Source organism: Geotrypetes seraphini, chromosome 1, assembly GCF_902459505.1.
Source record: "Geotrypetes seraphini chromosome 1, aGeoSer1.1, whole genome shotgun sequence".
NCBI lineage: Eukaryota > Metazoa > Chordata > Amphibia > Gymnophiona > Dermophiidae > Geotrypetes > Geotrypetes seraphini.
In genome coordinates, this window is record NC_047084.1 from 201859238 (window position 1) to 201876233 (window position 16996).

Sequence of the window (16996 nt, forward strand, 5' to 3'; positions counted from 1 at the left end):
TCAATGAAAAAAAATATATAATAAATAAAAACAACTATAACGGAGCCACAAAAGATGTCAATGGACCCCAAACTAATTTAAATAACTTATTGTACCCCAGCATATCAGCATTCATCTTTTCATACTATAGCATAAGCACAGATTCGCCCACCAAAAAGTAAAATTAAGGTGATCGCAGTTTTTCCAATTGCGAGTAACCATTTGCATAGCTATCCCAGTCATAATAAGGAAAAGCCAACATTTATATCAGTCCAATGGGAGTTTAATATGCATTATCATCCCACATATGACTACATCAGTGGTCTCAAACTCAAACCCTTTCCAGGGCCACATTTTGGATTTGTAGGTACTTGGAGGTCCTCAGAAAAATTAGTTAAAGTCTTATTAAAGAAATGACAATTTTGCATGAGGTAAAACTCTTTATAGTTTATAAATCTTTCCTTTTGGTTAAGTCTTAATAATAATATTGTCATTTATAGCTAAAGAGACATTTGATCAAGAAACTGTTTTATTTTACTTTTGTGATTATGATAAACATACTGAGGGCTTCAAAATAGTACCTGGAGGGCCGCATGTGGTCCCTGGGCCGCGAGTTTGAGACCACTGGACTACATCATATGTCAATGGAATTTATGACTCTAGTATGATATTAATCTGTCCCCATATTGACCTTCAAAAGTTGAGTATTAAAGGACAATAAAACAACATATGATCCAGTGTCCCTATATCTAGATGACAATGCCAGCATCTATTAGACTTAAACTATCTACTTTCTACAAACAAACAGGGGTCCAGAAACTTCTATGTAACAAAAAACAATGTTTGTCCCATGGATGCTGACACTGTACACCTCATCCTCCAAGTCCAAATCCTTAGAGTATTTTGAATCAGATTCCAAAGTGATGTTAAGATCTTTACTCATTTGGCATAAAAATTTGGTAAAGGACACCAAAGCAGAAGAGGGGAGGCCCTGTTGAGGTAAAGGTGAACAAGAGTACCGCAGGGCTCAGTCTTGGGCCCGCTCCTTTTCAACATATTCATAGGTAACTTAACTCAGGGGCTTCAAGGTAAGGTAACGTTATTCGCTGACAACGCCAAACTATGCAATATAGTGAGAGATGGCAAGTCACCCGATAGTATGACACAGGACCTACATTTGTTAGAGCTTTGGTCCTCAACCTGGCAGCTGGGCTTCAACGCTAAGAAATGCAAGATTATGCACCTCGGCAGCAGAAATCCGTGCAGAACTTACACCTTGAATGGTGAGACCTTAGCTAGAACTTCAACAGAACGAGACTTGGGAGTGATTATCAGGGCAGACATGAAAACTGCTGATCATGTGGAGAAGGCTTCCTCTAAGGCAAGACAGTTGTTAGGTTGCATCCGCAGGAGTTTCGTCAGCCGGAAGCCTGAAGTCATAATGTCATTATACAGAACCATAGTGAGGCCTCATTTGGAATACTGTGTGCAATTCTGGAGGCCACACTACCGAAAAGATGTGCTGAGAGTAGAGTCGGTGCAACAGATGGCCACCAGGATGGTCTCGGGGCTCAAGGATCTATCGTACGAGGAAAGGCTGAAAAATTTACGGCTGTACTCGCTCGAGGAAAGTAGGGAGACAGGAGACATGATCGAGACGTTTAAGTATATTACCGGCCGTATCGAGATGGAAGAAGAGATTCTCTTTCTCAAAGGACCCTCAGCCACAAGAGGGCATCCGCTCAAACTCAGGGGCGGGAAATTTCATGGCAACACCAGGAAATATTTCTTCACCGAGAGAATGGTTGATCCTTGGAACGAGCTCCCGGTGCAGGTGATCAAGGCAAACAGCGTGCAAGAATTTAAGAGCAAATGGGATGCCCATGTGGGATCCCTTAGAGGGTTAAGCCAAGGGAACCTGTCACCAGGAGTGGGATCCCTAAGATAGTAGACTTGGGGGTGGGTCAGTAGAGTGGGCAGACCTGAGGGACTATGGCCCTTATCTGCCGTCATCTTTATGTTTCTATGGGAGCCCCTTGAAGTACCTCTCATGGTAGAGAAAGAAGGTGAAGCCTCTCTGGAATATTGATAACTGAGATCTGAATCCATAGGCAAAGACGCCAAGGAAAAACCACTTCTGGAGTGAGCCGGAGAAGCATAACATTTCCATTTGGAAGAACCAGCTGGAGAAGAACACCTCGCAGGAGAAGAACTTGACTAACAAGAATGCTGTGGTTCTGCAGTAGATTTCCTCAACAAGGAAGCTGGTTGTCTCGAGGATTCTCCATGCCTTGAGAAACAAGGTCTGTCTTGAGAAGAGGACCTGGGCCTCAATGAATGTCTCAAGACATGGTGTGGAGATGAACTGTGCCTCGGAGAACAATTTAGTAATCTTGAATCCAGCCTCGATGAAGAATGTTGAGAAGTGCTTGCCCTGTGTCTCGAAGAAAGCAATGCCTTATACGCAGAGGTAGGGCTGGAAGTTGGAGATTGAAGTTGAGACACTGATAAGGACTGAGCTGCTTGTGCAGATGTATCTTGAGGCACTCGCAAAGACTCAACACCTGCATAGAGTGTGTAGATTGATCGCGAGGCACTCTCAAGGACTCGACTCCTTGTATTACTGCTGAGTGCTCAGGCTAGACTGCAGGAAGCAGGGTCGAGGCAGGAGTTAATTTGGTAAGCGTGTTACCAAACTCCTGATGCAGAATAACTTCCAACATACTCTGCAAAGCCGGCATTGAGACCACTGAATCTGGTACAATTGGACTCAGAGGAAGACGACCTCGAGGAAGAGTGTTGCCTCGATTTCGAGACACTTTCCTGAATAATCTCGGACCCACTGGTTATAAGGGTGGCATCTTATCTGATGGAGATACCGAGGATAACGGCGCCTCAGGGGAAGAGTTAGCTGATTTCCCCAAAGACAAAAACTTCCTCATCGAGGAAGGTTTGATCGAGGTTGAGGTTGCAGGTTTTGGCCCCGTAGAAGACTTTGCTGGAGTTGAGGTCGAGGCCGGAATTGGGGTCAAGGCCTTAGGTAAAGGCCGATCCATTCCCCCGAATATTTTTTTAATCTGAGCTCGAAGACATTTAAGGGCTCGAGTTTGAAGTGTAGCATAGCGGGTGCACAACTCCGGACGATGGTCAGGTCCTAAACACTGTACACACCACTTGCGTGGGGTCAGTGATAGAGATCGCGCATTGATACTGGCTACACTGTAACTGGCCGGGACATGGAATGAAACATGGCCGCAGCGAAATCGAAGCCTACAGGCTGAGGCCGCGGAGTAGGCCCTTCCATGACACGATCAAAAAAACAAACAAAACTTATTTTTTAAAAAAATGAAATGATACGTGCAAACACAGCAACCCTGTAAAGAAAATACACGAGGCGAGGTGAGAGAAGGCAAGAGAAGAACTAACTCTTACGTAGAGCGTCGAAACGAGGGCTTCTCGGCTCCGTGGAAAACTAAGAACTGAGGAGACGTGCACCCTATGTCAGGCAGGAAGGCACTCACGCATGCACGGTGCAGCAGTCACAAACTTTCTAAAGTTCTTCAAACAAGTCTGTTTGTGAAGCTGTCTGCATCGGAGCTCCATGGTTGACATCACCCATATGTTGAGAATATGCTGCCTGCTTGATAAAAAAAATGTTATGAGCTTTTGCCTCTTTTGCAAGTTTCTCTTCATATTTTTTCTTAGCTTTATTTATCGATGCTGTGCATCTAACTTGCCAGTGCTTGTGTTTTTTCTTATTTTCATCTTTTAGATCCTTTTTCCATTCTTTAAAGGATGTTTTTTTGGCTCTCATAGCCTCTTTTCACTTCACTTTTTAACCACGCTGGCTCTCGTTTCCTCTTCTTTCCACCTTTTCTGATACATGGAATACCTTTGGTCTGGGCTTCCACGATGGTATTTTTAAATTACATCCAAGCCTGGTTTAGTCTTAACCTTTGCAACTAAACCTTTTAGCTTCTTTTTAACCATTTTCCTTATTTTATCATAGTACTTTCAAAAATTAAATGACTCTACAGTAAATTTCTTTTGCGGCGTCACTCCCAGTATCAGCTCAAATTGCCCAGAAATAGCTAAGAAGAAAATATTTAAAAAAAAAATTAAATTGAATCAGGTTGGGCAGACTGGATGGACCACTCGGGTCTTTATCTACCATCATCTACTATGTTACATTAACTCCGGAAGTTCAGAGTAAAGAAGCCTACCAAACCAACAAACATGGGAATTTAGTCACCACATTCTAGATATGCTTTTTAGTTTCACCATAACTTAAACAAGGGAAATTCTGTTCTCAAATTACAACAGAGATGCAACCTCCATCCAAAAAAAAAACAACCCAACAACTTCAATGGTAGTTATTGGTAGAAAAAGTTCAGAGGGGTTTTGTTTTTTTTAACAATTAAAACAAGTGACTATAAATTAATATCTATTGCCTCACTTTTAGGTGGGCATCTTTAAATTTATTCATTTAAGCAAAATCAAGCCTGTTAATAAAACAAATCATTCCCCCTACACCAGCTTTCTTAGGAAAAATACATTATACATTACATACTTTATCTTCATCATCAATATATCCAGCAGGTGAACAAGCGTCTTCATCACAAATTCTCTTTGTCTAAAAAGACAATCACATTGTTTTAAAATAAATCTACAACTAGTATTTTAGACACCAACAAAAAACATTTTATGACATACTAAATTCTTCAGACAAAAGTCTAAAATTAAAAAGCTATGTATTTGTCATTAATAAATTATAGAAATGATAATATAAAATTTTGCAAAATCAAATTATCTCTGAAAAAATATTCTAAAAACGTTTATTGTTGATGGGGCTACATACTGATTGTTCTCAGAAAATACAACAACAGATGTGACTCCACAAAGACTACAATCTCTCTCTCTACATTATTTCTATTTTTATATTTACTGTAAATCTATAATCTATCTATCTATATAAAGAGAGCAATAATTTTTCTTCTTTTCTATTTTCTAGGATTTCTCCCTTCCTGACAGGGACTAGATTATATTGGATTTAAATTTATTGTTAATAAAAACCAAAACAAACAAAAACTTGTATGGTGGTCTATTCTTTATAATTGGACATGCCTTGGATTGCTTGTTTTATTGTCTTCAAATTTCTATAAAATGGTTATTTAAAAATTAGCCAAACAAGAGAGTTGGCTCTAGTTCCTCCACAAAAAGGGAAATCAACCAAGACAAGAGATTTGTGGAGAGTCGATGTCCAAGATGAAGGCTTTATTGAAACAACTTAATAATCTACATGGAAATGTCTAGTACTTAATATACTGAGAGAATTTGGACCAAACACAGTCCGTGTTTCAACACTATTGTCTTCCTCAGGGGTCCATTGAATAGAAATATGTAATCAATGGATATGAAATGTAATATTAAAAGTGTAAAAGTGAAATAAAACTAGGCCCGAGTGACAATAAAGATAAGGCAGTGACTGGTGCCGTCATACATAATTGTAATGGGAGACTAGTAAGACTGTGTAAGAAAAAGCATAGTGTTGGTGGGAACGTGAAGCACACCTAGTCAAAGAGTGCAAAATGGTGGCATGATACACATATATATATGTGCGACATGCATAACAACCAAGCCTAAAAGATATGTAAGATATCATGGAAGCATAAATCTAATCTAATCTTTGGTTTATATACCGGGTCATCTCCCAGTTTACATATAATTAAGATTAGAGTACATAGCAGAAAACATAGGAGAAGAAAGAACTAATTAAAAACTAAAGTACATAAGAAAAATAACTATAATATTATCATTTCGTTGAGGCTGTAGTTAAACCATTTAAAAATTGCGAGAACAACAAAGTTTTCAGCAATTTACAAAATAATTGCAGCTCGCCTAAAAGCCTAATGGAGTCAGGAAGTTCATTCAGATCTCTACAAACTTGAAAACAAAAGATCGACTGAGCTTCCCAGCAGATTTAATTCCCTTAAAGGAAGGGAATGCTACCTTATATCTTTGTGTGTTTCTCAAATGGCAAAGTCTAAGGGTATTCCAACATAAGAGGATAAAAGGATCAAATATTCCATAGAGAAGCTTGAAGATTATGCATGTGCATTTAAACTAGATCCTAAAGCGAACTGGGAGCCAATGAAGCTTTATCAACAAAGGGGAAACATAATCATACTTTCGTTTCCCAAAAATGAGCTTAGCTGCAGTATTCTGTATTAACTGAAGTCGTTTTAGACTGCTTTGCTTAATGCCCAAATAAACTGAGTTACAATAATCTAGCTGAGAAAGCACAGTGGGTTGTACCAATACTGAGAAAAAACACTTTTTGTCAAGGAATTTATTTGTTCATGAAATATAAGTGATGAGTCCAAGATGACACCCAGGACTCTAGATGAAAAATCTATATGTAATGTGATACCTGTTTTTAATGTAATAGAAGAAGGGAGGTTTTCTAATTTTGGCCCAATCCAAAGCAATTTGGTTTTGGCAGCGTTCAGTTTCATTTGAATAGACAAAGCCCACAGTTGAAGTTTAGAAATGCAGTAGTCTATACTAGGGACTAGTGCTGCCCGATTCAGGAAAAAAAAATTTGATTCGATTCAGCCTATTGAATTGATTTTTCAATTCGATTCTCCACCTAATTGGGTGTTTTTTTTAAAAAAACATCCTGGTGGGTTTATTTTATAGCCTCTTCACCCCCTTTGCCTTCTTCTTTCCACAATGGCGCTGTGGTGTAAACAAAATAAACAAACAAAAAAGAATTTTCCTCTCTCTGTTAAATCCTAGCTCACGTTTGTGGTCTAACACCAGCTCTGGCAGGATACACTTTTCAAATCTGACATATTGTAATCACAAAGCAGAAAATAAAATTATTTTTTCTACCTTTTGTTGTCTGGTCATTATTCAAATCTTGTTGGTCCCAGGCTCTGGTTGTCTTCTATTATCTTGCTTGCCAGGGTCTCTTTTTCTTCTTTCTCCGTGCTAACCATCAATCTTATATCTCTTTCCTCCCCTTCCGTTTCCCTTCTCTCCCCTGGAGGTCTGGCATCTTTCCTTTTCTTCGTCTCCATCCACAGATCCATCTTTTCTCAACTACCCTTTCATCCAGCATCTCTCCCTCCTTCCCCACCACCCCAGGGTCCACCATCTCTCCCTTTCTGTTCATTTCATCCCTAAATCTCATTGTCCACCATCTCTCTCCCTCTCCTCTTTTTTTTAGACCCATTATTTCATCCCTCACAGCATATGCACGTCTCTTTGAGGCCCCTTCCCCTGAAAGTCTGTCCCCACTTGAAGTTCTGTTCCCCCCGAAGGCCTGCACCCCATCCCTGAAGGCCTGCACCCCCACCCCTGAAGGTCTTTCCCCCCGAAGGACTGCACCGACCCCCCCCGGAAGGCTTGTGTGTTCCCCCATAGCCTCCCACACCTCCATTTACCTGATTGCAGCAGGGAGCAGCCTGCAAAAAGGATCGTGGGTACTTTAGCGATCCTTGAAGGTTGCCATAGGCCTCAGGAGCTGTTGCCCCTCTGCCGCGGTCCCGCCCCTCCTCTGACATCAGAGGCAGGATCATGGCAGAGGGAAGACAGCTCCTGAGGCTGGAGCAAGAGTGCCTACACTATTTGCAATCAGTGCTGCTGGTATCAGTACCTGCCAGAATCCTGGGGCTGGCTGAAAATCTCCCTCTTGCAGTTGGGTCATTTGGCAGTTCTGGAGCAAGAGTGCATATGGTGCTCTGACAACCTGATCTAGGACAGCTGGGACTCTCAGATAGCCAGCCTGAATCTGGGAAGCCGGGGATTGCTGACAGGCTGAGCGAAGGAAGCTGATGCTGAGTGAGGGAAGTTGGGGATCGTGGACAAGCTGAGCGAGGGAATCGCTGACAGGCTAAAGTACAGGCTAAAAGTACCCGCGATCCTTTCTACAGGATGCTCCCTGCTGCAATCAGGTAAATGGAGGCGCGGGAGGCCAGGGGGGAAGCTGGACACTACAGCACTTCCCAACTGACCCTCCCCCCTCGCCTTCTAAAGTAGGAGCGGCAGCGGCCTTCCAGTAAGAAGCAGCACTGCCGATCCTGCTTTAGGGGGGAGAGGAGGGAGGGTCAGTCAATGAATTGGGAGGCCGATTTTTTTTTTTTTTTTAATTGATTCGAATTGATTCACCCAAAATGAACCGGTGAATCGATTCAAATTGTGAATCGAGCAGCACTACTAGGGACCAGGTTTGTTAAGATCAGGATCAACTTCTAATAAAATGAAAATATCATCTGCATAGGTATATATAGTCTCTGCTGATGAAAGGCAAAAATTTTTCAGAGAAGTCATATATACATTAAACAAGATTGGTGACAGCAGAGAGCCCTGTTGCACCCCACAGCTAGATTTCCAATTGGAGGAAGTCTCACCCTCCAAATATACCTCATAAGATCGCAATGAGAGGAATTTACTAAACCAATTCAGTACAACTTGGTTTAAACCAATAACTGATAACATACGAATCAGAATGTCGTGATGAACAACATCAAACGCAGCCAACAGATCAATTTGTATCTGTTAATTTTGAATCTATAAGATTAACAGTAATAGGAGAGTCTCTGTACTAAAGTTTGGTCTAAACCCATGTTGAAATGGTAACAAAATAGAAAATTTCTCCAAGTAGTTGGAAAGTTGGCTAGAAATAATTGACTCCGCCATTTTTGTCAAAAGGGGTATACTTGCGATCGGACGATAATGAAAGGGAACTGTAGGGTCCAGATCGGCGCTTTTCAATAATGGTGTCAAAATTATGTTCCCCATACTCAACGAAAAGTAACCATTTTCAAGAAAATGATTTAATAATAAAGTCAGCCATATAAGAGCTTGTAAAGGAGTACCTCCGAAAAGATAAGAAGTAATTGGGTCCAATTTACAACTGTATTTTTTCAACTTTTCACGTTTCTGAGACAGGATCAAAGGTGTTCCAAAAACGATTCACTGGAATTACCATCAGCGGGCCTATTGGGGCTTAAAAGGAAGTCGTCAGAGTTTACAATCGGAAATGTATCTCTAATGAGTGTAATTTTACTATTAAAAAATTTTGCTAACTCCTCAGCAGTTGGAATACAGTTTTGTTTTGAATTTGTGCTAACTAAGGTTAATGAACGCCAGAGCTTAAAAAGGATATTACTTTTATTATCTGAACTAGCTATCCTAACCCTATATTAATTTTTTCTTGCAATTCTAGTTTCTAAATTATATTTCTTGATGTTAACTCTCCAAATCTTCTTGTCAGATTCTGAATTAGTTTTTTTCCACTTCTGTTCCAATCTTCTACATTCCTGTTTTAACTCTCGATGATAAGATGAAAACCAGGGCGCCTTCCGTGCATAACTCACTGATTTGGTTGTTAAAGGGGAGAGAGCTTGAAAGGTACTTTCTGATAATCCCTTCCACTCTTTCTATAGATTTTCTGTGTGAGAGAGCACAGTTACTTATCGTAACAGGTGTTATCCAGGGACAGCAGGCAGCTATTCTCACATATGGATGACGTCATTGACAGAGCCCGGATGCGGACGCCTCGCAAGCAGACTTGCTTGAAGAAACTCAAAGTTTCGAGTCGCCCACACCGCGCATGCGCAAGTGCCTTCCCGCCCAGCACAGGGCGCGTCTCCTCAGTTCAGATAGCTAGCAGAGAAGCCAACCAGGGGAGGTGGGTGGGTTGTGAGAATAGCTGCCTGCTGTCCCTGGATAACACCTGTTACGGTAAGTAACTGTGCTTTATCCCAGGACAAGCAGGCAGGTATTCTCCCATATGGGTGACCTCCAAACTAACCAGAATGGGACGGTGGGAGTGTTGGCAATTTAGGAGAATAAATTTTGTAATACTGTTTGGCCAAACTGTCCATCCCGTCTGGAGAAAGTATCCAGACAATAGTGAGAAGTGAAGGTATGAAATGAGGACCAAGTAGCAGCCTTGCAAATTTCCTCAATAGGTGTAGATCTGAGGAAAGCTACCGAAACTGCCATAGCTCTGACTTTATGGGCTGTGACTTTATTGTGAAGGGGTAATCCAGCCTGGGTATAGCAGAAAGAGATACAAGCTGCCATCCAATTGGAAATGGTATGCTTAGAAATAGGATATCCCAACTTATTTGGATCGAAGGAAACAAAAAGTTGAGGAGCAGTTTTGTGTGGTTTGCTGCGTTCCAAGTAGAAGGCCAAAGCACGTTTACAGTCCAGAGTATGAGAGCTGATTCTCCAGGATGAGAATGAGGCTTTGGAAAAAAACACTGGAAGAACGATGGATTGATTGAGATGAAATTCTGAGACCACTTTAGGTAGGAATTTCGGATGAGTACGAAGAACCACTTTGTCATGATGGAACACCGTGAATGGTGGGTCAGTAACTAAAGCTTTCAGCTCACTGACTCGTCGAGCAGAAGTGAGGGCAATGAGAAACACCACTTTCCAAGTGAGATACTTCAGATGAGCCTTATCAATTGGTTCAAATGGAGGCTTCAAGGACAACATTGAGGTTCCAAACCACAGGAGGCAGTTTGAGCGGAGGTTTGATATTGAAAAGTCCTTTCAGGAATCTGGAAACCACCGGATGAGCAGAGGGGTTTCCCGTTAATATGCTGATGGAAAGCCGCAATTGCACTGAGATGGACTCGGATAGATGTAGACTTGAGACCAGAATTGGATAAGTGCAAAAGATAGTCCAAAACAGAAGATAAGGAGGAATGCTGAGGCTCCTTATGATGAGTAAAACACCATGTAGAAAATCTAGTCCATTTTTGGTGATAGCATTGTCTAGTTGTAAGCTTTCTAGAAGCTTCTAACACGTCTCTTACAGATTGAGAAAACTGAAGAGGGGTCATGTTGAGAGGTACCAAGCTGTCAGGTGTAGAGACTGCAGGTTGGGATGAAGCAGAGATCCTTGACTCTGTGTAAGCAGAGAAGGAAAAACTGGTAGAAGATATGGCTCCCTGGTGCTGAATTGAAGTAGAAGAGAGTACCAAGGTTGTCTTGGCTATCGAGGAGCGATGAGAATCATGGTGGCATAATCGTTCCTCAACTGGTCCAGAATCTTGAGAATGAGAGGGAATGGAGGGAATGCGTAGAGGAAGAGATTCATCCATTACAGAAGAAAAGCATGTGCCTCGAGGCGGTGAGGAGAATATATCCTGGAGCAGAACTGAAGCAGTTTGAAGTTGTGGGGAGCTGCAAAGAGGTCTATCTGAGGGGTTCCCCATTGTGAAAAAATGTGGTGAAGAGGCGAGGAATGGAGAGTCCATTCGTGAATTTGGAGAAGACGACTCAAGTTGTCTTGAGTCACTTGAATGTAGACAGCTTTGAGGAAGGTGTTGTGGTGGATTGCTCAGTCCCAAACCTTCAGAGCTTCTTGAGAAAGGGAAGCAGATCTCGTGCCTCCTTGTTTTTGACATAATACATGGCGACTTGGCTGTCCGTCCGAATGAGGACTACCTGGTCGCGAAGATGATGTTGAAAAGCGTTGAGAGCCTTGAAAATCGCTCTGAGTTCCAACAGATTTATGTGATATTGACGGTCCGTACTGGTCCAGTGGTCTTGAGTACAGAGACCATCAAGATGTGCGCCCCAAGCGTAGGTCGAAGAGTCTGTCTTGAGGACCTTTTGATGAGGGGGTGTTTGAAAAAGTAAGCCTCTGGAAAGATTGGAAGAGAGCATCCACCAATGGAGAGACTTCTTCAAGGAATGAGTGACTGAAATGTGTCGAGAAGGAGGGTCGCAAACTTGCGTCCATTGAGATGCCAGGGTCCACTGAGGAATTCTGAGGTGAAGTATGGCAAAAGGAGTCACGTGTACTGTGGATGCCATGTGACCCAGAAGTACCATCATGTGTCTCACTGAGATGGAACAGCGGAAAGACACTGTGGTGACAGAGTTGTAGAAGAGCCTCCAGACATTGTTGTGGAAGGAATGCTCTGAGTTGGACAGTGTCCAGAACAGCTTCAATGAATTGTAGATTCTGTGAGGGCTAAAGTTGAGATTTGGGAAAGTTGATTTTGAATCCCAAACTTTGTAGGAACCAGGTAGTCCATTGGGTCGCTACAATAACCCTTTGAGAGGTGGAATTTTTGAAGAGCAAGTCATCTAGGTAGGGGAATACCTGAAGACCATGGTTTCGTAAAGCTGCCGCTACCACTACTAGGCACTTGGTGAACACTCTGTGAGACAAGGCCAGGCCAAAAGGGTAGTACTCTGTATTGAAAATGCAAATTCCCCACCCGAAATCTGAGGTATTGACGGGAGGCCGGTTGAATGGGGCCTCCTTGAGTGTAGGCCTCCTTGAGATCCAGAGAGCATAACCAGTCGTCCTGCTCAAGAAGGGGATAAAGAGATGCCAGGGACAACATTCAAAACTTTTCTTTGATTAAAAATTTGTTGAGAGCCCTGAGATCCAGAATGGGCCACAGATCACCAGTCTTCTTCGGAACAAGGAAGTAACGGGAGTAAAACCCCCTGTTCTGCTGTTCCAAGGGAACTGGTTCGATGGCATGGATACGAAGCAGAGCTTGAGCCTCATGAATAAGAAGGGCGGTCTGGGATGGATTGGATGGATACTCTCTTGGAGGAAGCTCTGGTGGAATCTGAGTGAAATGAAGAGAGTATCCTTCCCTGATGATTGTAAACACCCAGAGGTCGGATGTAATTATCGTCCATCAGTTGTAAAAATGATGGAAACGACCTCCTATTGGGGAAAAGGAGACAGAGACAGAACGGTGGAAGTTATGATCTGTTGTAAACAGACAAAAAGGCTGAGAAGCCTTAAGTGCAGCAGAAGGTTGGGGTTTCTGTTGCTTCTGAGGTTGCAGTTTTTTCAGAGGAGGGCAAGTATAAAGAGCCGGCTTTGGAGCAAAGCGCCTTTGATAGATAAGAGCAGGGCGTGCAGGCTTGGCAGGAGCTGGCTTTGGTTTAGGTCTGACTATAGAAGTAAATGATTTTTCATGGTCAGATAATTTCTTGGTGGCTGCCTCGATGGATTCATCAAAGAGGTCTTTGCCCTCACAAGGAATGTTAGCTAAATGGTCTTGAAGGTTAGAGTCCATGTCAATGGTACGAAGCCAGGCAAGACGACGCATAGCTACAGAGCAAGCAGCCGCTCGGGCAGACAACTCAAGGGCAACTCAAAGGCATCATAAGATGATTGGAGGAGATGCAAACGTAAATGAGAAAAAGAAGCAATGACTTCCTGAAACTCAAAATGCATTTGATTATCCCAATAAGCCAAAAACTTTGGTAGAAGAGAAAAGAAGAAATTCAAAGTAAGTGATGAAATAAAAATTATAATTGAGGACTTTAGAGGACATCATAGCATTCTGGTAAATGCGTCGTCCGAATTTGTCCTTAGTTTTCCCCTCCCTTCCAGGAGGAACTGTGGCATAGACCTTGGAAGGATGGGATCTCTTCAAGGAAGATTCAACAAGCAGGGATTGATGAGCTAACTGTGAGTTGTCAAACCCTTTGCGATGCAGAGTTTTATACCTAGAGTCCAATTTTCCTGGAACAGCTGGTATGGAAAAAGGTGTTTCTATGCATCGACCAAAAGTCTGATTCAAAAACTAATGAAGTGGAAGGCTTAAGACACTCTGCCAGAGGTTGAGGAAGATGAAGATGCATGACTTCTAGATACTCCTTAGAATACTTGGAGCCAGTATCCAATTGAACATCCAAGTCTACAGCCATCTGTCGCAGGAAAGACAAGAAAGATAGCTGATCTGCCAATGCTTTGCCTTGAGAAGGACTTGAGGACGTCGAGGCAGCCTGTGTCGAAGAAGAAGCTTCGACATGGAAAAAGGCATCAAAGGAACCTGGTGACTTGGATGAGGCAATCGAGATTGAACATCCTCGAGGTCCGGCATCGGAGACCTCGAACGAGGAGTCAGTGGTCTGGTCGCGGTTGGAGTAGATCGAGGCTTCAAGGAAGATGGTGTGTCATGAGAAGAAGAACGATGCCTGGAGGATACCTCGATGAAGGCCTCGAATGTCGGTGAGAACTGTGTCTGGAACCAGATCTCGAGGAGATTTCACCTCAGAGACGTAGACAGCCAATGCCGATGTATGAATAGGACTAGAGGCTGTAGATCGAAGCTCCAGAGGCTTGGTGGAGGAACCTTGATGCACTCTCAAAGACTCTGCTCCTTGTTTAGAGTGTGAGGATTCTCGTTGAGGCACTCGCAAAGAATCTGCTCCTTGCTTTTCGTGCTTGGAGACTCTGCTCCCTGCAAAGAGTGTATAAGTTCAGACTGGGACAAAGGAAGCGGCTCGACCTTGCGGGAGTCTGCTGAATGCCCAGGCTGGATGAGAGGAAGCAGTATAGGTCCCATGTTAGTAAGGAACTGAATAAACTGCTTCTCTAACATGGTCTGGAAAGAAAGGATGGATCCGCGTCTGAAACCGGACTACCTGCTTTGGCTGGAGGTTACTTCGAGGTAGTGCGAGTGTGTTTCGACTTAGTAGTCTTGGGCACTTTAATCACCACCGGCGGAACCGACTGCTGAGCTATCTGACCTGAGGAAACAGGGGAAGATACAGCAGATGACGTTGAAGCAAGAGCCGCTGCAAATGACGAAGGTCTGATGAGGCTCAAGGTGGAAGCAGTAGGCGCAGAAGGAGCCTCGATGGAAGTCGAGGCCGAAGACGCCTTCATAGTCAAGGGATCAGTAGGAGACTCCATCTCGAAAAGCTTGTCCACCAGAATGAACGACGCTTGAAAGCACGAGGCTGAAGTGTTTGGCAAGGCAGGCATGACCTAGGATGATGTTTCGGCCCAAGGCACTTAAGGCAGTGTCCATCAGGGTCCGTAAGAGAGATTGCGCGCTGACACTTGCTACACCTCTTAAAGCCTGTAGCAGGCCAGGACATAGACGGAAAAATAGCCGCTGCAAAGTCAAAGCTCTCGGGCTGTGGCTGAGCGGCCTGTCCCGGAAAACGAATGGAAGAAGAAAAAAAAAATTTTTTTTTTTAAAACTAAAATAAAAGAAATAAAATAGAACAGCGATTCGTGAAGAAAAAAACACAAACCGCGGTTAAGAGAAGGCACAAAGTAAACAAAGTTAAATGCAGAGAGTCAAAGACAGACTTCTTGGCTCCGCGGAAATCTGAGAACTGAGGTGACGCGCACTGTGCTGGGCAGGAAGGCACTCATGCATGCGCGGTGCAGGCGACTCAAAACTTCGAGTTTCTTCAAGCAAGTCTGTTTGCGAGGCGTCCGCATACGGGCTCTATCGATGACATCACCCATATGTGAGAATACCTGCCTGTTTGTCCTGGGATAATTAATAATACATATATGTGTGAGTGAAGTTATCTAAAATTACACCTCAAAAAAACAAACGGAAGACAATTCAGAAGGATGGGGATATGTACCCTGTTGGTCCTATAAAGAAACTTATGGATTATATACTAAAAACAAATCATAAAAGAGATAAAAGAAAAGAGTTAAAAAGAAATTTGGACTAAAAACTTGTAAATATTTGAACTCAATATAAATTAAATTTATAATTAAAGTGAAATATGGTAGCCTATATGTTGCGGTAGATAATGAGCTAAATAGCGGCAAGGAACTAGGCAATAAAATATAGGGGTCCTATTTATTGTAAAGAATTGTGAGTTAAAAGACAGTAAAGCTACTTAGAAACATGTCCAAAATTAAAAGTGCTTGTTAGGTGCGACTGTGCTCAAAATAGCAGTGGGAGGACTAATTTAATAAAAAGCTGACTAAGATAAAACAAGATTATGCCCGTAATAATCGACTGTAACTGCTATGTAAAACCTGTTATATGTAAAGCCAATATTAAATAAGACCTATATGCAAAGACGATACTAAATAAGACCTATACAACACCTATATGCAAAGCCGTTAAGAGTTTAGCATGTAAACCAGGCAGACAAATCAAGCAAAGAACCTCAAAAAAAAACCCCGGGAGCCGAATCCAGAGGACTGTAGAAAATTTAGAAAATATGAAAAACTAACCCCCTCTTTTACGAAACTGCAATAGTTTCTAGTGCAGGGAGCTGCGCTAAATGGCCTGTGCTGCTCCTGACGCTCATAGGAACTCAATGAGAGTCGGGAGTAGCACGGGTCATTCAGTGTGGCTCCCCGCGCTAGAAACTGCTATTGCAGTTTCGTAAAAGGAGGCCCGAGTTATACTAGAGGCTAAGCAAAACTTTAAGGTATACTGGAAGCTGAGAAAACAACTAAGACAAAGAGTACTTACCAATAAAACCTCTACGCTGTTGAGAAATGCTCAAGAGTGGGAGTAAGTGAAAGCGCGCGTCAGTGAAGCGGTGTATTTAAACCAATGTGAAGAGCGTCAAAAAGTAGATATTGGATGTGGATTGGGTATGCACCGATGGAAGGAGGAGCCATGGACTGTCAAAAAATGCTACTGCTATTAAAAGGGGATAACTTAAGCAAACACAGAATGAGTAATTAATGAACATGGTTATAGAGTAAAGGATAAAATAATAAAAAAATAAACAAAATGGGCCACTGGATGAATGAATATAATTTAAAAAACTGAATATAATAAAAAAACTAAAAATGACGAACTCTGGTTACTGTGAAGGCGTATGTTAGTGAACTTGTCAAACAAAGCTCAAAAACCCGTAGTGAAGGAATCAAAAACTATTGAAACCAAAAAAAGAGGGGAACTTAAGAAACAAAAAGGAAGCGCTGTAACTTAAGGGAAAAAAGGTAGAGAATTAGAAATGTAAAGGTTGCTAAACAAAAGTATCATACTGTGAATAATATACAATGAAAAATAAAAAAACCAATAAATAAAATGAGTAACAAGTGAAACAAAATGTGGAATAAAACTAAGGCCCCATTTTACTAAAGTACGTTAGCCATTTTAACGTGCACTAAATATACGTGGGCACTAAACGCTAATGCGCCCATTATAAGTCTATGAACACGTTAGCGTTTAGCGCGTGCTAAAACAGCTAACGCACCTTAGTAAAAGAGGGGGTATATGTCAAAAAT

General features: G+C 42.2%; 1 protein-coding gene across 15 annotated transcripts in view; it reads right to left on the minus strand.

Annotated features, from left to right (window-relative positions):
- The window catches only part of PCM1 (pericentriolar material 1), an 869560-nt gene that overhangs the window by 145523 nt on the left and 707041 nt on the right, over window positions 1–16996 (minus strand). For 13 of the 15 annotated variants that reach the window (XM_033944006.1, XM_033944000.1, XM_033944055.1 and 10 more), the window contains one exon: window positions 4550–4612. The exons of the other annotated variants lie outside the window; for them this stretch is intronic. In XM_033944006.1, coding sequence (XP_033799897.1) covers window positions 4550–4612 — 63 coding nt within the window. The remainder of the gene's footprint in view (window positions 1–4549; window positions 4613–16996) is intronic. 15 annotated transcript variants of the gene reach the window in all.